Consider the following 24,604-nt stretch of genomic DNA (forward strand, 5'->3'; position numbering starts at 1 on the left):
TTATGGGGATTCCCTTGTATGTTATTTGTTGCTTTTCCCATGTTGCTTTTAATATTTTTCTTTGTGTTTAATTTTTGTCAGTTTCACTAATATGTGTCCTGGTGTGTTCCTCCTTGGGTTTATCCTGTATGGGACTCTCTGCACTTCCTGGACCTGAGTGTTTCCTTTCTCATGTTAGGCAAGTTTTTGGCTATAATCTCTTCAAATATTTTCTCAGGCCCATTCTCTTTCTCTTCTCCTTTTGGGACCCCTATAATGCAAATGTTGGTGCATTTAATGTTGTCCCAAAAGTCTCAAAGGTTAGGTTTTACATTGTAATCCCTAAAGCAATGACTATAGAACAGCTAAGAGATCCAGCAAAAATCCAATAGATAAATTAATATGGAATGCTGAAAATATTAAAATTATCCAAAGAAGGCAGGGGGAAAAAAGGATAAATGGAAAACAATGAAATGGTAGACCTAAATCCAATTGTATTATTAATTACATTGAATATAAATCATCTAGACACACCAATTAAAAGAGATTGTTTGGATAAAAAAATGTTAATTTTTTAAAAAACCTTTAATATAGTGATACAGATAGTTTAAAAGTAAAAGATATAAAAAGATATTTTTATAAAACAGAGCTTCAAAAAGCAAAAGCTGGTAGAACTGACTGGAGATTAAAGACAGAAAAATCCACAGTTGTACTTATCAACTACAGCACTCTTCTCATAATAATCAGTAGGTCAAGTAGACAGGGTATCAATAATATAAAAGCTCTGAACAGCATTATTAACCAACTGACTTAATTGACATTAATAAAACACTCCACCCAGTAACAGCAGGTTGTATGTTCTTTTCGAGGGCAAATGGGACATTCAAAAAGATCTTATTCTGAGCCATAACACAAACCTTAACACATTTAAAAGAATTAAAATCGGGCTTCCCTGGTGGCACAGTGGTTGAGAATCTGCCTGCTAACGCAGGGGACACGGGTTCGAGCCCTGGTCTGGGAAGATCCCACATGCCGCGGAGCAACTAGGCTTGTGAGCCACAACTACTGAGCCTGCGCATCTGGAGCCTGTGCTCCGCAACAATAGAGGCCGCGATAGTGAGAGGCCTGTGCACCGCGATGAAGGGTGGCCACCGCTTGCCACAACTAGAGAAAGCTCTCGCACAGAAACGAAGACCCAACACAGCCAAAAATAAACAAATAAAATTTAAAAAAAAAAAGCTGTATAATTACTATTAAAAAAAAAGAAAAAAAGAATTAAAATCATTCAAAATATGTTCTCTGACTGTAACAGACTTAAACTAGAAATTAAGAACAGAAAGATCTGAAAAATCACCAAATATTTGGGAATTAAAAAAAATTGTAAGTAACTCATGGGTCAAAGAGGAAGTCTCAAGGAAAATTAGCAAGTATTTTGAACTGAATGAAAAATGAAATGCATCATATCAAAGTTTATGGGATGCAGTTAAAGCAGTGCTTAGAGGGATATTTAAGTCATTAAAAGCTTATATTACAGAAGAAGAAAGGTTTAAAGTTAATAATCTAAGATTCCACCTTAAGAAGCTAGAAAAATGAGAAAATTAAACCCAAAGCAAGTGGAAAGAATAAAACAAAGATAAAAGCAGAAATTGATAAAATTAAAAACAATAGATAAAACCAATCACGTGAAAGGCTGGGTTTTTTTTAAAACATCAATAAAATTCATAAACCTCTAGTTAGAGTGACCAAGAAAAAGAGAAGACGCAAATTACCAGTATCAGGAAGGAAAGTGGACATATCGTTATAGACCCTATATTCAAAGGATAAGTAAATTCTATGAACAGCTCTTAACATAAATTTGACTTGGATGAAATGGACCAATTTCTTCAAAGACAAATCCTAACAACAGTTACAAAGAAATAGATAAGTTGACTAGTCCTATATCTATTAAAGAGATTGAATAGGTAGTTGAAAACCTTCCAACGAATGAAACTCCAGGCCTACATGGTTTTACTGTTGATTGTGACCAACAACTTAAAGAAATAATAATAATCCCACTCAATCTTTACCAGAAAATAGGAAGGGAGAGAATATTTCCCACTTCATCTTATGAGGTCAGCATTAGCCTGATGCAAAACTAGACAAAATATTACAAGGAAAGGAAACTATATATCACTACCCCTCATGGAAATAGATACTGGAATCCTCAATTAAATATTAACAAATCAAGCCCTGGAATGCAAGGACATTTCAGTATTTGAAAATCAATTCATGTATTTCATTTCATGAACAGACTAAAAAACATTAATTCATGATAAAACTACTCCGTAAACTAGGTATGAGAAGAGAACTTCCTTAAATGGTATAGTGCATTTGGATTACATTAACATAATACCATAGACATGATGGCTTATAAACAACAGAAAGTTGCTGTGTCTTCACATGGTGGAAGGAGTGAGGGCTCTTTCCTGGTCTCTTTTATAAGGCCCTAATCCCATTCGTGAGGGCTTATGATGTGATAACCTCCTCAAGGCCCCACTTCCAAATACCATCATATTGGGGATTAGGTTTCAATATTGGGGAGACACAAACATTCAGTTAGACACAAACATTCAGTAGCAGGCATCTACAGATGTCTACAGCGGGGTTTCTCAAGCTTAGTACTATTGACATTTTAGACGAGATAATTCCTCTAAAACTCAACATTGTTAACATGTCAGTTCTGTCTGTATTGATCAATAGATTCAATGCACTTTCATAATCTTAGCAGGTTTTTTTGTAGATATCAAGCAGATTCTATAAATGGCTAAACAAAGTAAGTAGAAAAGGCAAAACAGTTTCACAAGGGAAGAACAAAGTTGGACACTCAAGCTCTCTGATTTCAAGACTGTCAGGATACAGTGATTAAAAGAGTGTGTTATTGGTGAAAGCTTTTACATATAGATCAGTGGAATGGAACAGAGTCCAGAAACAGAGGCACACAAATATGCTTGATTGGTTTTGGCTAAGATGAAAAGACAATTCATTGGTGAATTGATAATCTTTTTCAACAAATGGTGCTGGAACAATGGGATTACTGTATGCAAAAAGTGAACTATGAGTCATACCTCACACCACATACAAGAATTAATTCAAAATGGATCATAGACTAAATGTAAAAGTATAAAAACCTTAAGAATATAAAACATCTTTGTTACATTCAATTAGGCAAACAGATTTTAGATAAAACAATAGAAGCATGATCCATAAAAGCAAAAAATAACGAAGTGTTGACCTCATCAAAATTAATAACTTTTGTCCTCCAGAAGACATTGTTTTTTTTTGTTTTTTGTTTTTTTTTAATAATGCAGTTGACAAGAAAAATAGTTATTTCTGAGATATACATTTTAAAGTAATAACTAGGATTATTACATATAACATTATACCAGAACATGTAAGATTTTTAGAAATTTCATGTAATGTCTGAAACATTTATATTAACATATTTCCATACATATTTCCATACAAATACGAATATAAGATTTTTAGAAATTTCATGTAATGTCTGAAACATTTATATTAACATATTTCCATACAAATACAAATATAAGATTTTTAGAAATTTCATGTAATGTCTGAAACATTTATATTAACATATTTCCATACAAATAACCCAATGAAAGTTTAGTATTAGTTGTTTTGTTTGTTTTTTTATACTGCAGGTTCTTATTAGGCATCAATTTTATACACATCAGTGTGTACATGTCAATCCCAATCGCCCAATTCAGCACACCACCATCCCCACCTCACCGCAGTTTTCCCCCCTTGGTGTCCATATGTCCATTCTCTACATCTGTGTCTCAACTTCTGCCCTGCAAACTGGCTCATCTGTACCATTTTTCTAGGTTCCACATACATGCATTAATATACGATATTTGTTTTTCTCTTTCTGACTTACTTCACTCTGTATGACTGTCTCTAGATCCATCCACGTCTCAACAAATGACTCAGTTTCGTTCCTTTTTATGGCTGAGTAATATTCCATTGTATATATGTACCACAACTTCTTTATCCATTCGTCTGCTGATGGGCATTTAGGTTGCTTCCATGACCTGGCTATTGTAAATAGTGCTGCAATGAACATTCGGGTGCATGTGTCTTTTTGAATTACGGTTTTCTCTGGGTATATGCCCAGTAGTGGGATTGCTGGATCATATGGTAATTCTATTTTTAGTTTTTTAAGGAACCTCCATATTGTTCTCCATAGTGGCTGTATCAATTTACATTCCCACCAACAGTGCAAGAGGGTTCCCTTTTCTCCACACCCTCTCCAGCATTTGTTGTTTGTAGATTTTCTGATGATGCCCATTCTAACAGGAGTGAGGTGATACCTCATTGTAGTTTTGATTTGCATTTCTCTAATAATTAGTGATGTTGAGCAGCTTTTCATGTGCTTCGTGGCCGTCTGTATGTCTTCTTTGGAGAAATGTCTATTTAGGTCTTCTGCCCATTTTTGGATTGGGGTGTTTGTTTCTTTGATATTGAGCTGAATGAGCTGTTTATATATTTTGGAGATTAATCCTTTGTCCGTTGATTCATTTGCAAATATTTTCTCCCATTCTGAGGGTTGTCTTTTCGTCTTGTTTATGGTTTCCTTTGCTGTGCAAAAGCTTTGAAGTTTCATTAGGTCCCACTTGTTTATTTTTGTTTTTATTTCCATTACTCTAGGAGGTGGATCAAAAAAGATCTTGCTGTGATGTATGTCAAAGAGTGTTCTTCCTATGTTTTCCTCTAAGAGTTTGATAGTGTCCAGTCTTATATTTAGGTCTCTAATCCATTTTGAGTTTATTTTTGTGTATGGTGTTAGGGAGTATTCTAATTTCATTCTTTTACATGTAGCTGTCCAGTTTTCCCAGCACCACTTATTGAAGAGACTGTCTTTTCTCCATTGTATATCTTTGCCTCCTTTGTCATAGATTAGTTGACCATAGGTGCGTGGGTTAATCTCTGGGCTTTCTATCTTGTTCCATTGATCTATGTTTCTGTTTTTGTGCCAGTACCATATTGTCTTGATTACTGTAGCTTTGTAGTATAGTCTGAAGTCAGGGAGTCTGATTCCTCCTGCTCCATTTTTTTGCCTCAAGACTGCTTTGGCTATTCGGGGTCTTTTGTGTCTCCATACAAATTTTAAGATGATTTGTTCTAGCTCCGTAAAAAATGCCATTGGTAATTTGATAGGGATTGCATTGAATCTGTAGATTGCTTTGGGTAGTATACTCATTTTCACAATGTTGATTCTTCCAATCCAAGAACATGGTATATCTCTCCATCTGTTGGTATCATCTTTAATTTCTTTCATCAGTGTCTTATAGTTTTCTGCATACAGGTCTTTTGTCTCCCTAGGTAGGTTTATTCCTAAGTATTTTATTCTTTTTGTTGCAATGGTAAACGGGAGTGTTTCCATAATTTCTCTTTCAGATTTTTCATCATTAGTGTATAGGAATGCAAGAGATTTCTGTGCATTAATTTTGTATCCTGCAACTTTACCATATTCATTAATTAACTCTAGCAGTTTTCTGGTGGCAGTTTTAGGATTCTCTATGTATAGTATCATGTCATCTGCAAACAGTGACAGTTTTACTTCTTCTTTTCCAATTTGTATTCCTTTTATTTCTTTTTCTTCTCTGATTGCCGTGGCTAGGACTTCCAGAACTATGTTGAATAATAGTGGTGAGAGTGGACATCCTTGTCTCGTTCCTGATCTTAGAGGAAATGCTTTCAGTTTTTCACCATTGAGAATGATGTTTGCTGTGGGTTTGTCATATATGGCCTTTATTATGTTGAGGTAGGTTCCCTCTATGCCCACTTTCTGGAGAGTTTTTATCAGAAATGGGTGTTGAATTTTGTCAAAAGCTTTTTCTGCATCTATTGAGATGATCATATGGTTTTTATTCTTCAATTTGTTAATATGGTGTATCACATTGATTGATTTGCGTATATTGAAGAATCCTTGCATCCCTGGGATAAATCCCACTTGATCGTGGTGTATGATCCTTTTAATGTGTTGTTGGATTCTGTTTGCTAGTATTTTGTTGAGGATTTTTGCATCTATATTCATCAGTGATATTGGTGTGTAATTTTCTTTTTTTGTAGTGTCTTTGTCTGGTTTTGGTATCAGGGTGATGGTGGCCTCATAGAATGAGTTTGGGAGTGTTCCTTCCTCTGCAATTTTTTGGAAGAGTTTGAGAAGGATGGGTGTTAGCTCTTCTCTAAATGTTTGATAGAATTCACCTGTGAAGCCATCTGGTCCTGGACTTTTGTTTGTTGGAAGATTTTTAATCACAGTTTCAATTTCATTACTTGTGATTGGTCTGTTCATATTTTCTATTTCTTCCTGGTCCAGTCTTGGAAGGTTATACCTTTCTAAGAATTTGTCCATTTCTTCCAGGTTGTCCATTTTATTGGCATAAAGTTGCTTGTAGTAGTCTCTTAGGATGCTTTGTATTTCTGCGGTGTCTGTTGTAACTTCTCCTTTTTCATTTCTGATTTTATTGATTTGAGTCCTCTCCCTCTTTTTCTTGATGAGTCTGGCTAATGGCTTATCAATTTTGTTTATCTTCTCAAAGAACCAACTTTTAGTTTTATTGATCTTTGCTATTGTTTTCTTTGTTTCTATTTCATTTATTTCTGCTCTGATCTTTATGATTTCTTTCCTTCTGCTAACTTTGGGTTTTGTTTGTTCTTCTTTCTCTAGTTTCTTTAGGTGTAAGGTTAGATTGTTTACTTGAGATTTTTCTTGTTTCTTTAGGTAGGCTTGTATAGCTATAAACTTCCCTCTTAGAACCGCTTTTGCTGCATCCCATAGGTTTTGGGTCGTCGTGTTTTCATTGTCAGTTGTCTCTAGGTATTTTTTAATTTCCTCTTTGATTTCTTCAGTGATCTCTTGGTTGTTTAGTAACGTATTGTTTAGCCTCCATGTGTTTGTCTTTTTTACGTTTTTTTCCCTGTAATTCATTTCTAATCTCATAGCGTTGTGGTCAGAAAAGATGCTTGATATGATTTCAATTTTCTTAAATTTACTGAGGCTTGATTTGTAACCCAAGATGTGATCTATCCTGGAGAATGTTCCGTGCGCACTTGAGAAGAACGTGTAATCTGCTGTTTTTGGATGGAATGTCCTATATATATCAATTAAATCTATCTGGTCTATTGTGTCATTTAAAGCTTCTGTTTCCTTATTTATTTTCATTTTGGATGATCTGTCCATTGGTGTAAGTGAAGTGTTAAAGTCCCCCACTATTATTGTGTTACTGTCGATTTCCTGTTTTATAGCTGTTAGCAGTTGCCTTATGTGTTGAGGTGCTCCTATGTTGGGTGCATATATATTTATAATTGTTATATCTTATTCTTGGATTGATCCCTGGATCATTATGTAGTGTCCTTCCTTGTCTCTTGTAACATTCTTTATTTTAAAGTCTATTTTATCTGATATGAGTATAGCTACTCCAGCTTTCTTTTGATTTCCATTTGCATGGAATATCTTTTTCCATCCCCTCACTTTCAGTCTGTGTGTGTCCCTAGGTCTAAAGTGGGTCTCTTGTAGACAGCATATATATGGGTCTTGTTTTTGTATCCATTCAGCCAGTCTATGTCTTTTGGTTGGGGCATTTAATCCATTCACGTTTAAGGTAATTATCGATATGTATGTTCCTATGACCATTTTCTTAATTGTTTTGGGTTTGTTTTTGTAGGTCCTTTTCTTCTCTTGTGTTTCCCACTTAGAGAAGTTCCTTTAGCATTTGTTGTAGAGCTGGTTTGGTGGTGCTGAATTCTCTTAGCTTTTGCTTGTCTGTAAAGCTTTTGATTTCTCCATCAAATCTAAATGAGATCCTTGCCGGGTAGAGTAATCTTGGTTGTAGGTTCTTCCCTTTCATCACTTTAAGTATATCATGCCACTCCCTTCTGGCTTGCAGAGTTTCTGCTGAGAAATCAGCTGTTAACCTTATGGGAGTTCCCTTGTATGTTATTTGTCGTTTTTCCCTTGCTGCTTTCAATAATTTTTCTTTGTCTTTAATTTTTGCCACTTTGATTACTATGTGTCTCGGCATGTTTCTCCTTGGGTTTATTCTGTATGGGACTCTCTGCGCTTCCTGGACTTGGGTGGCTATTTCCTTTCCCATGTTAGGGAAGTTTTCGACTATAATCTCTTCAAATATTTTCTCTGGTCCTTTCTCTCTCTCTTCTCCTTCTGGGACCCCTATAATGCGAATGTTGTTGCGTTTAATGTTGTCCCAGAGGTCTCTTAGGCTGTCTTCATTTCTTTTCATTCTTTTTTCTTTAGTCTGTTCCGCAGCAGTGAATTCCACCATTCTGTCTTCCAGGTCACTTATCCGTTCTTCTGCCTCAGTTATTCTGCTATTGATTCCTTCTAGTGTAGTTTTCATTTCAGTTATTGTATTGGTCATCTCTGTTTGTTTGTTCTTTAATTCTTCTAGGTCTTTGTTAATCATTTCTTGCATCTTCTCAATCTTTGCCTCCATTCTTATTCCGAGGTCCTGGATCATCTTCACTATCATTATTCTGAATTCTTTTTCTGGAAGGTTGCCTATCTCCACTTCATTTAGTTGTTTTTCTGGGGTTTTTTCTTGTTCCTTCATCTGATATATAGCCCTCTGCCTTTTCATCTTGTCTATCTTTCTGTAACTGTGGGTTTTGGCCCACAGGCTGCAGGATTGTAGTTTTTCTTGCTTCTGCTGTCTGCCCTCTGGTGGTTGAGGCTATCTAAGAGGCTTGATGGGAGGCTCTGTTGGTGGGTAGAGCTGACTGTTGCTGTGGCGGACAGAGCTCCGTTAACACTTTAATCCACTTGACTGTTGATGGGTGGGGCTGGGTTCCCTCCCTGTTGGTTGTTTTGCCTGAGGCAACTCAACACTGGAGCCTACCTGGGCTCTTTGATGGGGTTAATGGCAGACTCTGGGAGGGCTCATGCCAAGGAGAACTTCCCAGAACCTCCGCTGCCAGTGTCCTTGTCCCCACGGTGAAACAGAGCCTCCTCCCGCCTCTGCAGGAGACCCCCCAACACCAGCAGATAGGTCTGGTTCAGTCTCCCCCAGGGTCACTGCTCCTTCCCCTGGGTCCCGATGCACACACTACTTTGTGTGTGCCCTCCAAGAGTGGGGTCTCTGTTTCCCCCAGTCCTGTCAAAGTCCTGCAATCAATTCCCACTAGGCTTCAAAGTCTGATTCTCTAGGAATTCCTCCTCCCGTAGCCGGACCCCCAGGTTGGGAAGCCTGACGTGGGGCTCCAGAACCTTCACTCCAGTGGGTGGACTTCCGTGGTATAAGTGTTCGCCAGTCTGTGAGCCGCCCACCCAGCAGTTATGGGATCTGATTTTACTCTGATTGCGCCCCTCCTACCGTCTCACTGTGGCTTCTCCTCTGTCCTTGGACGTGGGGTATCCTCCTTGGTGAAGTCCAGGGTCTTCCTGTCAATGGTTGTCCAGCAGCCAGTTGTGATTCTGGTGCTCTCGCAAGAGGGAGTGAGAGCACGTCCTTCTACTCCGCCATCTTGGTTAATCCTTCCCATGTGAATGTTCTTAATGCCACTGAACCGTCAGAAAGCAACTGGTGTTCTCTGGAAATAGCGAAAGTGCCCCCAACATGTGAGACACACAGAGGTAGCCTCAGTGGGCTGGAGAGGTTCCTGAATGTCCTGGAACATTTGCATGCCACTCCATGGGCTCCAGGGAAGACAGGGTGAAGACATTGTTAAGAGAGTAAGACAAGCCATAGGCTGGGAGAAAATAGTTGCGAATCACATATTTGACAAAGGGCTTGTGTCCAGGATATCCCAAGAACTATAAACACGTAATATGAAAAGAACTAACCCAATTTAAAAATGGGCAAAAGGGGACTTCCCTGGTGGTTAAGACTCCAAGCTCCCAATGCAGGGGGCCTTGGTTCAATCCCTGGTCAGGGAACTAGATCCCATATGGCACAACTAAGAGTTAGCATGCTGCAGCGAGGATCCTGCACGCAGCAATGAAGATCCCGTGTGCCGCAACTAAGACCCAGTACAGCCAAATAAATAAATAAATAAATATTAAAAAAATAAAAATAAAAATGGGCAAAAGATTTGAACAGATACTTTACCCCTGAAAATAAACAATGGCGGGCTTCCCTGGTGGCGCAGTGGCTGAGAATCTGCCTGCCAATGCAGGGGTCACGGGTTCGAGCCCTGGTCTGGGAAGATCCCACATGCCGCGGAGCAACTAGGCCCGTGAGCCACAATTACTGAGGCTGCGCGTCTGGAGCCTGTGCTCCACAACGGGAGAGGCCGCGATAATGAGAGGCCCGCGCACCGTGATGAAGAGTGGCCCCCACTTGCCACAACTGGAGAAAGCCCTCGCACAGAAATGAAGACCCAACACAGCCATAAATAAATAAATAAATAAATAAATAAGTAAGTAAGTAAATAAATAAACGAAGGCAAGGAAACACATGAAAAGGAGCTCAATATCATTAGGCACTTGGGAAGTGCAGTTAAAACCACAATCAGGCACTACTGCGCACCTATACCAAGTTCTAGTGGGGATGTGGAGAAATTGGAACTCTCATGTGTTACTGGTGGGAATGCAGAATAGTTTCCCAGAAATCTCACTCCTTTACTCAAGAGAAATGGAAACTTATCTTTACACAAAGACCTGTTCATAGCAGCCTTATTCATAATCACTAAAAACTGGAAACAGCCCAAATGTCCTTTATGTGATGACTAGATAAACCAACTGTTACATATCCACACAATGGACAAACTGAGCGATAAAAGGAAAAAACTTCTTTCTACACACAACAACCTGCTTGAATCTCAAATGTATTATGCTAAGTGAGAGAAGTGAAACTCTTAAGGTTAGATACTGTATGCTTCCATTTATATGACATTCTAGAAGAAGCTGAACTATTGTGTCGGAGAAGAGGTTCAGTGGTTATCAGGGGTTAGAGTTCGGGGGTGTTGATTATATAGTGTCAGCATGAAGGAGTTTTTTTGGGTGGTGGAACTGTTACGTATCTTACGGACATGGTCACATGACTGCTTGCATTTTAAAAAAAAATCATAGAACTGTATACCAACAGTAAATTTACTGTAGGTTAAAATATATATTTATAACTCCCTCAAATGTTATCGCTTTCCATTAAAACGTTTTAAAATGGCGAGGATCCCACTCTTTCATTGTAATACTTAAAATTACCACTCCTTGATCCCGAGTTACTTTAGGAAGTTGAGTAGTTTTTCATGGAGCACAGTAGAAGGAAACCCCAAGGAAAATCCCTTTACCATCAGCCCTTCACGTGTTTCTTGGCTAAATGTAACTCACTTTTCCTCTGCTTTGGAAATGAGTCATAGTGTGAGTTCCCTATACTTTTTCTGGAGCAGATGCTTTAAATTTGACATTGTACGAATGCCTTCCTCTTTTTTCCCTTTTCCCCTAATCTTTTCCACACATACACACCCTATTCTCTTTATCCCATTCATTCTCTTATTTAGCAGTCCATCTAGGCCCTGTGCTAGGGAATGGGATACGAAGATTAATCAGGCATGCTTTCACGTGAAACTCAGTTTTGGAGGGCAAAGGGAGGATACATTAACAAATAATGATGTATATTAGTGTCGTTGAGTCATAGTAGAAGTGTTAATGAGCGTGATGTAGCGCAAAAAGATGAATAATCCTTTCTGCCTGGATGGGTCAGGGAAGGCTCCACACAAGAAAGGGGCATAAAAGTGACTCAAATAAAAATTAAAATTTCATTTTTTATGGGAGATTGAAAAAAATAAAAAATAAAAATAAATTAAAAAAAAAAAGAACGACATAATGGCATTTGCAGCAACATGGATGCAGCTAGAGATTACCATACTAAATGAAGTAAGTCAGAAAGAGAAAGACAAATACCATATGATATCACTTATGTGTGGAATTTAAACTATGACACAAATGAACTTATCTATGAATCAGAAACAGACTCACAGACATAGAGAACAGACTTGTGGTTGCCAAGGGGGAGGGGGATTGGGGAGGAATGGAGTGGGAGGTTGGGGTTAGCAGATGTAAGCTTTTATATACACAGTGGATACACAGCAAGGTCCTACTGCATAGCACAGGGAACTGTATTCAATATCCTATGATAAACCATGATAGAAAAGAATATTAAAAAAAAGAATGTATGTATGTATAACTGAATCACTTTGCTGTACAGCAGAAATTAACACAACATTGTAAATCAACTATACTTCAATTTAAAAAAAACTCGTTACTCATTCTTTTTAAAAATTTGTTAAACTTATTTTCAAGGAAAATGTTATATTTATGTCTATTCACCATCTCTGGACGCTAGGAAAATGTTATATTTATGTCTATTCACCATCTCTGGATGCTACTTTGGTAAATGCTATGAAATAAAGTCTGCTTCTTGTAAAAAATAAAAAAATTAAAAAAAAAATCTTGCCCAAACATACTGAATTCTTTGTTGATTAAATTACTCTAATCTCCCTTAACAATGTTAAGCACAAGATATATGTAAATATCAAGAAGGATATCACTTTTCTGGAAGAAAGAACATTTGAAATATTCCAGTCCACCAAAAAACTAGTCAAGGTAAGAAACTCAAAAATGGACAAGTCGTGGTATAAAATATCTCAACAGTCATTTACACGTAGAGTTAACAGTCATTAAAATGTTTATAAAATATAGCAGATTTCTAAAAACACAAAAATTTCATTTTTTAAAATGTCATCTGTGACTTTGATTATAGTCGTATATTGTAGACCAGACAGTTTAAGAAAAATATGTCAGAAAAAATCTTGAAAAAAAAAAAAAAGAAACAATCTTATAAACTTCAGCTAGGTGGTGTGGGGATGGGATACAGTAGTGAATTTCATAAAGGTTATATGGAAAATAACTGATTAAAATGAAAAATCTTCTGAGTATCATAGAGGACTAAAGCCCATCAATTAGCAATACACTACTAATTGAAGAAAAAATGACCAAATATAATGAGATACTATTGAATATATCAAATTTCCTATGAATTAATCTGCTAATTATGCTTATTAACATTGGGCTTGCTGACTCGCATTCAGTTTAGATTTTTGTCTTGATTCTAAATATTGTTTCCCCATTATACTTATGTACAGAGAATCCTTTTTTTGTTTTTAAATTGGTGTGCTCTAGCCTCATGGGTCTTTTCCTTTTTCTTGACTATACCAGACACATTGCTGTCATAGAGCACCACTGCACTTCTCCTAGATATCCAAATGGTTAACTCCCCATCTGTTTCAAAACTGCTCATTGAAGCCTAAATCCTTCCAGCATATTTTATTTTATTTTATTTTTTTAACATCTTTACTGCAGTATAATTGCTTTAGCAGCATATTTTAAATTATAACTCACCTTTCCTCCTTTCACCCCAAGCGCTCCTGACCTCTTTTCCCTGTCCTACTTTTTTTTTTAATTTAATTTATTTGTTTTTATTTTTGGCTGTGTTGGGTCTTTGTTGCTGCGTGCAGGCTTTCTCTGGTTGTGGTGAGCAGGGCCTACTCTTCATTGCGGTCTGCGGGCTTCTCTTTGTCGTGGCTTCTCTTGTTGCAGAGCACGGGCTCTGGAGCGCAGGCTCAGCAGCTGTGGCGCACGGGCCCAGCTGCTCTGCAGCATGTGGGATCCTCCCAGGCCAGGGCTCGAACCCATGTCCCCTGCATTGGCAGGCGGATTCTTAACTGCTACATCACCAGGGAAGCCCCTGTCCTACTTTTTTTTTAAGTCTTAGCTTCTAACATATTATGAGATTTACTCATTATGATCCTTGTTTATTATATTCCTTTACCTCTGCTAAAATGTAAGCTTCGTTAGGGTAAAGATCTTTGTCTGTTTTGTTCTTTGATGTGTCCCACATTTCTATAACAGTGCCTGGGATATGGTAGGCACATAGTGAATATTTGCTGGAAAACAGAACTGAGAAATTCCTACTTCTTGATCCCCAGAGTACTAAACTCTGGGTTGGTTTTTTTTGGGTTTTTTGTTTTTGTTTTTTTCTCTGATAGTATCTGGATTCAGACTCTTAAAATAAGGTAGAACGCCTGTGACTTGACATTTTAGAATTTCTCCAATCCAGTTGAACTGTTATGATACCTAAGCATTGTTCAGGAACACTGGCTTGAACCTCAAAGCTCTTCCTGACTTAAATGATAAACAGTTACCTCCCCATGAGGCCACCTTTTGAAGTGTAGTAATAACACTTTTAGAAACAATGGGTAAAGATAAACCTATCCATTTGGCTTTTGAATTTTCTTTGTTCATTTTTGAAGGTTTTCCAACTTTTGATTCTTGGTGTGCACACAAAAGGAGACTTGAATTGTTTCTGTTGTAACATAAGAACACAACTCACCCAATAAAACCCACCTACTCAGGCCAAAAAAACATGATACAGTAGATAAGAAAGTGGCTCCGAAGGTTACCAAAGTTTGGCTTTTAGACAGTGGACAAGGCCACTTTGTACTTGGAATGTACTTCCATTATACACTTGGAAATGTAGGAAACCTTCAGCAGATTTTGTATCTCTGGAAATCATAATATTCAAAAAATTCTTGAAACATCCAGGGTTATATGTAGTATGGTAAATTTGGTTCAGTGTCTTAAATTGTATAGGAAATAAAATTAACCTCTATATAATATAGTAAATTTAAGGTTCGGTAGTAAATAAACAACTATGTAGATTCTAAAAACAGAGAGCTTTAGTCTCTGTTTAACCATACTCTGCAAGTATGGTTAAAACAAAAACGGTAACTGAAAAAATTTGTGTCACTCAGATTTCCATGTTCCTCATGTAGCTTTTTTGATTAAAATCATATTCCTAAACTTTTATTTACTTCTAAGCTTATAGCCCTTATCATTTCTTGTTTTTCTGATGCCTTTTGAAAAACCTCTTTCTTCATTTTAAGATTTTGTCCCATACTGGCCACGTAGACTACTTGACTTTGCATTCTTGTTAATGTTCTACTGTGTTTTTAAAAAAAAGAAGGAAAGAAAGAAAATCATAAAGCTCTAGCATGATTCCTTAATTTAACCCCTTTCTGTATATATATACTTTTTGTCTTCTTGGACTGCCAGTCATTTTTTGCCTTCCCTCTTACCCCTACTCCATGTAAAAATAACAAGAGGTTCAAATATAAAGCCATAGGAAGTATTAAAAGCTTCCAGAAATACCAGATATAATAGCAGCTGGCAACTTTTTGTATATCTGTCATGTAAATTATCTGTGTATATACATATGAATGTATATACATAGACAATATGTGTATTTTCTTTGTTATGACCTGTATTTTGCCCTTAGTATTGGCCATACTATATTTTTCCATTTCATTTTGTTTTATTAGTAGTTTGACTTGAAATTAAATTCACATAACATAAAGTTCACCATTTTAACTACTTTAAAGTGTACAATTCATTGGATTTTTGTATATTCACAGTGTTGTGAAACTATCACTACTGTCAGTTCCAGAACATTTTCATTACATTGAAAAGAAACTCTAGGGAGTTCCCTGGTGGTGCAGAGGTTAAGAAACCGCCTTACCATTCAGGGGACGTGGGTTCCATCCCTGGTCGGGGAACTAAGATCCCACATGCTGCTGGGCGACTAAGCCCGCACTCCGCAACTCCTGAGCCCTCGCGCTCTGGAGCCCGCGCTTCGCAACCAGAGAAGCCCACACACGGCAATGAAGAACCTGCACGCCGCAACGTAGACCCAACGCGCCGCAACGAAGACCCAGCGCAGCCAAAGTAAAAAAAAAAAAAAAAAAAAAAAAGGGAAAAGAAAATAAAGCCCAGTTTTGATTAAATCCCTCTATTTCAAATTCTTAGAATAAAATTAAATTTCTTTAAAAATAAAATCTGTATCCACTAAGCAGTCACTTCCTCTGCTCTCCTCCCCACCATTTCCTGGAAACCACTAATACACTTTTGGTCCTTATGGATTTACTTATTCTAGACATTTCATGTAAATGAAATCATAAAATATGTGGCTTTTATGTTTGGCTTCTTTCATTTAGCATGTTTTCAAGGTTCGTCCATGTTGTACAGGTACCAGTACTTCATTCCTTTTTATGGCTAATATTTCGTTATATAGACACACCACATTTTGTGTATCCATTAATCATTTTAATTAATTTATTATTAATATTATTTATTTATTTTTGGCTGCATTGGGTCTTCGTGGCTGCATGCAGGCTTTCCCTAGTTGCGGTGAGCGGGGCCTACTCTTCCTTGCGGTGCGCGGGCTTCTCATCCTCTCATTGCAGTGGCTTGTCTTGTGGAGCACGGGCTCTAGGCGCGCGGGCTGAGCACGGGCTCAGTTGCTCCACGGCTTGTGGGATCTTCCCGGACCAGGGATCAAACCTGTGTCCCCTGCATTGGCAGGCGGATTCTTAGCCACTGAGCCACCAGGGATGTCCCTCCATTAATCATTTAATGGACATTTAGATTGTTTCCATTTTTTATCTTATAACTAGTACTGTTGTAACATTCATGTACAAGTTTTTGAGCATCTGTCTTCTATTCCCTTGTGTATATTTCCATTTCATTTTTAAACAAATATATAATATTCCATTGTATGAATGAACCATAATTTATATCCTTTTTACTTACCAAAGTTTTTTACCAAATTTCCCTTTCATAAACATGCTGTCATATATCACTGAAAAAATTTTTTACATAGTTTTCTAATTTCTTTAAAATTATTTTATATTAATGATAATAGCTAATGAATTCTTAGAACTGTAATTACTGAAATTAAAGGGTATGCACATTATGATATATGTGCTATGTTATATCTAATATATGTTGCTATATTGTCTATCAGAAAGGTTGTACCAACAGTAATATATGTGGTTATTTTTCTCATATCCTCATTATATTATTATATTAATATTTTTAAGTTTTAATTTGGTAAGGGGAAAACATCTTTTTTTGGTCTTCTATTAATATGAAATATATAAAACATTCTGTTATTTTAATTTGTTTTTATTTACAAATGAGATTGAATGTAAGTTCATGTTTATTAATCTTTTTTCCTAATATTTTGATTATGACCTTTGCCTGCTTCTTTTGTGGAGTTTTTTTAATTTTTCTAGAATAGAAAAGAACTAATTATTTACATCATGTGGAACTAGTTTTTATATAACCCATTTTGATCAGTGACCTTTTTCTCCCTTGATATTAGTCTTCTTACGTGATTATTATTGGTAGTTTATTATTTTACTCTTATTTTTCATTTGAGAGTTTATTTCTGTTTTGAAACGTCTGAAATATTTTTCTTATCTTAGTTTCATAATACTGTATATGGTTTTGAATGTCTAAAATTCTAAAACAGACTATTCCCACATACTTGGTTATTTGCTTCTTTTTGGAGCTATGTGATTGTCATAGTACTCTTAATAACTGTATTTGTTGTAGGCATTTTTGGGTGAAGAGCAAGAAAAGTATCTCAAATATTTGTACTTATTAGGAGATATAGACTAAACAGTTTTTATATTTTGTAACCAAACCATAATTTTCAAGGAGTCATTTTACCCTCCAAATTTAAATATTTTCTTATTTATAGAAGGAGAGATTTATTAATGGTTTTAAACTTTGTTATCCCTGGAGAATTTTTTAAGTTTATTTTACATGAACTTCACTTTCAAAATCCCTTCAACTTAAAGAATTCCAATTTAGATTTGGCTTCTGAGAGGGAGTAATACATAGAAAGAAAGTATTATGAGAAGATTAATTAAATAATAGCTACTATTGATAAAATTGCCTAGGATATTTGTAGTGTTTTTTTTTAATATATGAGAGAGTTAAAACAATTTATGATTCTACCAGGTAATCCAAATTCTTGGATTTAGCAGGAATTGATGGTCTCTGATGGTAGTTTATGTTTGTTTATCTGTGTTTGTAGCCCTTTGAGTTTCTGCCAGAAGAATAATGGGACATTTCCAGTTTGACCTTATGATTTTTGCAAATTAGCGTAGAGCAACTTACAGTACTTGTAATAATCAAATCATAGTTTGTTTATTTTCAGTAATGGAAAGTTGTTTTCTTGAGAAAATTTTTTGTTACATAATTTCAACAACAGTTTTGATCACTTTTAATGCTCAAATATTGCTCATTTAAAGGAAGTAAATATTTCTCATTTTATAGAACATGGAAAATATTGCACAATATAATGTACTTTAATTCATCTTTGGAGAACATCATAATTTCAGCTCCTACACCTTTCTGATTTTCTAATCTCAATGAGTTGTTGATGCATATAATCTAATATTTTTATTCTTTGTACATTCCTTTTCTTTCAAGTCACTATGACTTTTCAAATGTAAAATATTTGCATGATTTTGGTGCTCAGTTTTTAAAAATTGTTGAATCAAATAGCCAAATACTTTTTCTAATGTACCTAGCATCTACCTGTAAATGGCATTTTAAAGTAAACTTTTAAAAAGTTTAAGATAAGTCATATATAATATTAAATTTTAATTTCAGAAGCTATTAAAAAATGGAAAATGGCTACATAGAAAAGAAGATAATATTGTTTCATTGTTAGCTTAATTACAGTGCATATTGCAGTTGTAAATATTGCTTCACTGAATGATTTTTCTCTTAATATAAATACATGGTTGAAGATTCAAAATGTCAAACAATAAGAACTTGCACATTATTATTATCAATGACAGAAGAGACGATATGCTATCTGGTATTGCCAGTTTAAAAAGAAAACTTGTGAAAATTCTGACTTACTATTTGATCGTTTATAATCAGTTTTGTTATTTGCCTTATAAATAGCAATCAGTTTACAAATCAGTCCATCTAGGGATCTTTTCAGGAATCCATCTTGAATCACATAAAAATAAAGTCATCTACCTGTAGCCTTATTAGCAGAGTATATACACAGAGAGAAAGAAAATTAGACTAAGTACAGCAAAGGCAAAAGGCTCACCTTCTACATAGTTGTCAAATTTTATCAATCATGATAATGTAGCTCAGTCGTCAAAGAAATCAAAATAATTAGAAAGCTGAAGTTGTAACAAGGGCTAACATGAAAAAATGGAAGAATAAATATCATATTTATGGATTAGAATTATATTCAGTCTTATCACCAAGGCTGATTCATGTGTTTAAAGCCATGGTCAGTAATCTTTTCTGTATGATGGCCATTTTCCACCTTAATATAAAGATTATAAAGTTGATTTACTTTCATTTATTTGTTTTTGAAAAGTATATACTTTTTGAGTCAGAAAACACGGTATCTTCAATATGATTAAGCATTCTTTTATTGCATATCTATTTCTTTTTTTAAAAAATATTTATTTATTTATTTATTTTGGCTGTGCTGGGTGTTAGTTGCGGTGTGTGGGATCTTTGCATGCAGGATCTTTAGTTGTGGCTTGCGGACTTCTTAGTTGTGGCATGCATGTGGGATCTAGTTCCCCAACCAGGGATTGAACCCAGGCCCCTTGCATTGGGAGCGTGGAGTCTTACCCACTGGACCACCAGCAAAGTCCCCGCATATCTATTTCTGAGTAGATTCTTCTTTTGGCTGAAATTTCAGAAACTTAACACCTAATATCACAATATATTATATAATTATAATGGTACATTTCAATGAATTTTGTTCTTGAACAAAACACTTTCAGTTTATTTGGTCTTGTCTCAACTGTCTTAACATTATATATTTTAAATATGTAAATAAATTTTATGTATTTTATATATTAATATACCTATATTTTATATGTGATATTATATGTATTTTATGTTATAAATATTTAATATTGTATACTTTAAAACAAAAGTTTTAATTTCAACTACAAATGAGAACGTTTTCTACTAACAAGCACTCCTTGAGCCACTTTGAAATAATGTAAGCTTTGTCGTTCATTTATATATATATTTTGGGGAGCAACTAAACTAAGGCTTTAAATTTTATATGAAAAATATTTACCTCATTCACAGTGCATGTTTACTGCCCCATTATTTTTCTTATTTCTGAGGCTGTAGTGAGAACTCATATCCAACCAGAAAAGCCAGCTGACTGATTCTCTCCATCTGTCAGATCTTGTCTGTAGCCAACGAGTAGATCAGTATGAGGCTACAGGGAACAGGGGTGTGCTTGGGTCTAGGCAGGCTCTCTCTGGGCCTCTCCTTTCCCATCTACAAAACAAGAGTGGTGTTGAAATTTGACTACAGATAATTTGGAATCTTGTGGATTGTCATTTGGTCTGGATGCTTCTGGTTGCTTATAACTGAGCTAGAGTGAGATATTAAATTATAATTAAAGCAATTAATGCCTACAAATAAGTGAAAATGTTTTAATTGTTAAAATTTTCACATGGTGTCCCATAGCCAGGATCAAAATAGCATGCATAACCAGGGCATAAAGGCTAACATATTAACAGCTTAAAAAAAACCCTAAACTATAAATTGAGCTTCATAATAGATTCAGTAGTTGTTTCCCATTTTGTACCAAGGATTGATTAAGCCATGACATAAATCTGGACTTGATACATTTTACTTGTACATTTTTTGAAGTGAAATTACTTTAAGTACGGTTTTCCTGGAAATTGTTTTTACTTTGATAACTTTTTGATTACGTAAATGACTACAAATGAGATACATAACTTTACTTTCAAGGCAGAGCTAGTAAATATGGTTTAAACATTAAGAATTGGTATTCTTAATATTTTCAATGAAAAGCATTCTGTTCTGATTTACATTTAATGCAGAGAGATTTTCATTTTGTTTGTTGTAGTTGTAGAAAGAGCATTATGTTTTAACATGGGCTTCAACTAGGGTACCTTCTGGTTATAGATCCTTTTGGATATGTGTTTCCAAATTTAATATTCATTTACAGTGATACAAATGGACATAGGAGGATAGAGGTGAATAGTAGAGACATAGAAGTGACCAATAGCACAACTATATATATCTCCTTCCTTTCACTTTTTTAACACTACTGACTGTGTTTGGTTGGTTGGTTTTTGTTTAGTTTCATAAAAGGTCTAAGTACTTGGAAAGGTGTGGAACCATGTCCTATTGGAGATTTCAGTGTTTGCTTATGAAACAAAAAGATATCATCTGTTGGGAATATGACTTCAGAAATTTGGCTTTGGAGTTTTCCTGTATAGGAATTGCCAAACAACATAGGCAAGAATTTATAGTACTTTTCCAGATGGTGATTGTTAAACAATAATTGGAAGCTGTAGGAAAAAACAGTATTTTGCATGAAGTAGGCATTTAGTCAACATTGGTTAAACTGAAGAACATTTTACTAGATATTTAAGTGCTGTTCTCATAATTCTGAAAAAAAAAAAACCATACAAACTTTAACTCTGCTTAGACCAAAAAAAGAAAGAACTGCTCTTCAAAATGAATTTTATAACTTTCAGAAAAGTTAACAGTAAAAAAGGTATATTTATTTTTAAAGTTGAAACCTTTCTAAGCCATATAGTTCAATAAGTGAGTAATTTTTCTAACCAATCATATGAATTCTGAGGTGCAAAGCTAGCAAATTCAGTCAGGCTTCTTTATGTTTGGGTAAGAATAATGGAGGTGAAAGTAGACAGGGAAAAATAGCTTCTCATTTATTTCTGTGACTTAAAGACATCCTAGCCTCTCCAACAGAATAGGCTACAAGGGACCAGCTTGATTTCTGTGCTGAGTAGAGCATGAGCTCAATTCATCTTAATTGAGTTCATTTTATTTATTAGGTAAAAGTGGTGTTTACTGCATCAAGATTATGTGTAGCCATCTTATTGGGGCCGTTCAGCTTGCTATTGTAAACTTGATGTCAGGTTTCTTAAATATCTGTGTGTTGTTGTTGTTGTTTATTTTTTTTAAAGAGATTTCCCAAAGTTGCCGATGGCTGGCTCATCTCCAAATACCTCTTCAAGGTACTCTATGCTGGTGATGCCTCCCGCCACTGAGCTGCGCGGGAGCATGGAATTGACTTACTGGGGAGGGCTGTATCAGTTAAGTGATCTTTCTTAGTACATTGCATGGGTTTCGCAAAGCTTTCTATTTTTGTTTTTGTTAATCCAGAGGGCAGAACTATGCTTTATGCTAATTTTTAAATTAAAAGCTTTTTGTGAATCCACACAATATAATAATCCATTTGCTCTCCTCCTTCTCCTACATGACCCCTCTATATTTCTATTAAGTTTCATGGTTTTAAGCACAATTTTATTAATCATGCATCTCCGTGTTATTTATATTTTATTATAATGATAATATAAGACTTATTGGTTATTCTGTCAGTTTTGTAAGTGCTGTGTAGTAATATTTGTATTACATGCAAAGTGGGTCTCAGGGCAGCTGTGTGAATTTCCAGAGTTACTCAGTAAAACATACATGGGCGCTGTCAACAGTAACTGCTTCACTGTTCTTGAACCACTAGTGGGAATATATTCCTTAGTTTCCTTTCTTCCAGGTAGAATATATGCCTTTATTCACTTATTCAGAACTTTTTTATTGAGTTCCTGTTGTATGCAAAGCACTGCTAGGCCTCTGTGCTAATGACCTAGCCTTTTATTATATTTTTCACTTAGAAAAGTAATACATAGTTATTATTTTTAAAGATTACTTATAATAAGAAAGGTAGAAAGTAGAAAACAAATGTCTTCTCATTTCCTCAATCCTGATCCCCACAAACAATCACTTTAAACAATTTAATGTCCCCTATGTATAACCTTAATCACTACTGAAACACATTATGCTTGATTTCTTCAGGGCTACACATTTATGCGTGGCTCTCTGTGTGGACGTCAGCCCTCGGTACTCCAGTTCAGTCTACTGGTATTCTAAGCTTTATGTTAAAAAATGCTGGTGGAAGAAAAAAACAAAACCTTTGTACTCTGCTTAGAAAGATGGTAAAATTACTGGGATAAAAAAGCCTATTAAGTAAAATTCAGTTTTCAGATTTTGGGTGAACCTGGTTATCTTAATTTTTTTTTGTTTTGGAAGATTAAGAATTGACTTAATTTTTATGGTATAGATACATACTTGAGATGCTTGTTTGTGATAAATTCCTTACCAGTGAACAAGACATTAATTGTCAGTACCAAAGGGTAGTAATTACATTTTATAGATTAGTGACTGTGATTCATAGTTGCTAAATGATTTACTTGAGGCATCTTGTAACATACAGAGCTAGCAGTATAAGTACAGTTGAGTATCTAATCTAGACTCAGACTTCTTCAGATCAGCTGAAAGTGTAATTAAAGTTTTTTTTTTAAAGTGTTTATATTTGTTCTTTTTCTTAAAACATTAACATGAGACTTTATCTGGAAAATTAATCAAGGTCGTAATTTTACTTTCAAAGCTGGGTGATCTAATAAGTATAAGCTTCAACTAATAGTAGTACTTTTTTAAAAGGAAAAGATTCTGACCTTTTGTTGAAAAGGGAATTTTCTCTATTCAGTAAAAAGATAGTAGAAAATATTAAACTAATTTTCATAAATTAGCAGTAAGAAATTTAGGATTGCTGCTATAAAATTTACAGTGAAAAGTTAAATACTGAAATATTAATATATTGGCAACAATAAATCCATAAGTAACCAGTTTCAAGTATCTGAAACTTTTGCAATATCAGAGTAGCTTATTAAAATTAAAATGGGACTGTCTTTTATTGCTTGTCTAGATGAATAGCAGCTCCAAGGTAATAGGCTTTGTTGTTATCATCTAGGTGATATATTGTAGCACTAACAAAACTTCAGCTTGTGAGACCAGTCTTACACTTGCCCTTTACATAGCAAAGTACTAATACAAAGGGTGGAGAAAGGAAGTCACTTAACAGATTCATTTATATTTTATATTATCAAAAGATGATGTGTCATTAGCCACTACTAAATAGAGAACCACTTTGGAAAGTTTAGTTCTTGTTTTTAGAAGGTCTCATCTTGCCATAAAATAAGATAAAAGCAAAACACAAGTATATTGCATGATGTGACTATATTATTTAAGTTAGATACCTTAAATAATATTAAGGTAGGTATCTAAAGTAATATTAAGTTAGGTGTCTAAGTTAAATAATATAGAAGAGTAACTTTAGAATAACATTGGATCTTAGAGATCACAGGCCATTTTAAGTTGCTGAAAATGAGGCAGTTTAGTGGGAAAGACATCACATAGCTAGTTAGTAGCAGATCTCCTTTTAGTCTAGCAAACTTTCACCATTTATTTCTGTGCCTAAAATGAATTAGAGTTGGATTGATGGGTTGGGAATAAGTTTTGAAAAGCTTGTTTAACTTTGTCTTTGGTAAAAAGTCAACTACTAAAAACATGTAAAGTTGAAAGCACTTTATACACTTAACACTTGTCAGCAACGTTAAAAAGAGAATTGTTAGTGACAGCATAATTCTTCTCCTGAATAAAATTTCTTCAAAATGTAGGCTAGTCAGTTTCTTGCTATGTGATTTGCCTTTGTGGTTCTTTTTAAAGGAAATGAGAATATCTTTGGAGTGATTATTTATTACCTCAATAATTATTTTTAAAGGCATGATCAGCCTGTAGCTTTGTTTTTTAACTTTCCTGTTGAATATTGGTTACAGACTAATAGCCCAAGTACATCTTTTGCTA

The 24,604-nt window shown here is 35.2% G+C and overlaps 1 protein-coding gene across 7 annotated transcripts in view; it reads left to right on the forward strand.

The window, feature by feature from the left end:
- Positions 1-24,604, forward strand: part of RUNDC3B (RUN domain containing 3B) — a 157,112-nt gene that overhangs the window by 46,473 nt on the left and 86,035 nt on the right. For 3 of the 7 annotated variants that reach the window (XM_068549939.1, XM_068549941.1, XM_068549944.1), the window contains exon 3: positions 21,871-21,921. The exons of the other annotated variants lie outside the window; for them this stretch is intronic. In XM_068549939.1, coding sequence (XP_068406040.1) covers positions 21,871-21,921 — 51 coding nt within the window. The remainder of the gene's footprint in view (positions 1-21,870; positions 21,922-24,604) is intronic. 7 annotated transcript variants of the gene reach the window in all.

The sequence above is a fragment of the Eschrichtius robustus genome, chromosome 8, assembly GCF_028021215.1.
Source record: "Eschrichtius robustus isolate mEscRob2 chromosome 8, mEscRob2.pri, whole genome shotgun sequence".
In the NCBI taxonomy this organism is placed as follows: domain Eukaryota; kingdom Metazoa; phylum Chordata; class Mammalia; order Artiodactyla; family Eschrichtiidae; genus Eschrichtius; species Eschrichtius robustus.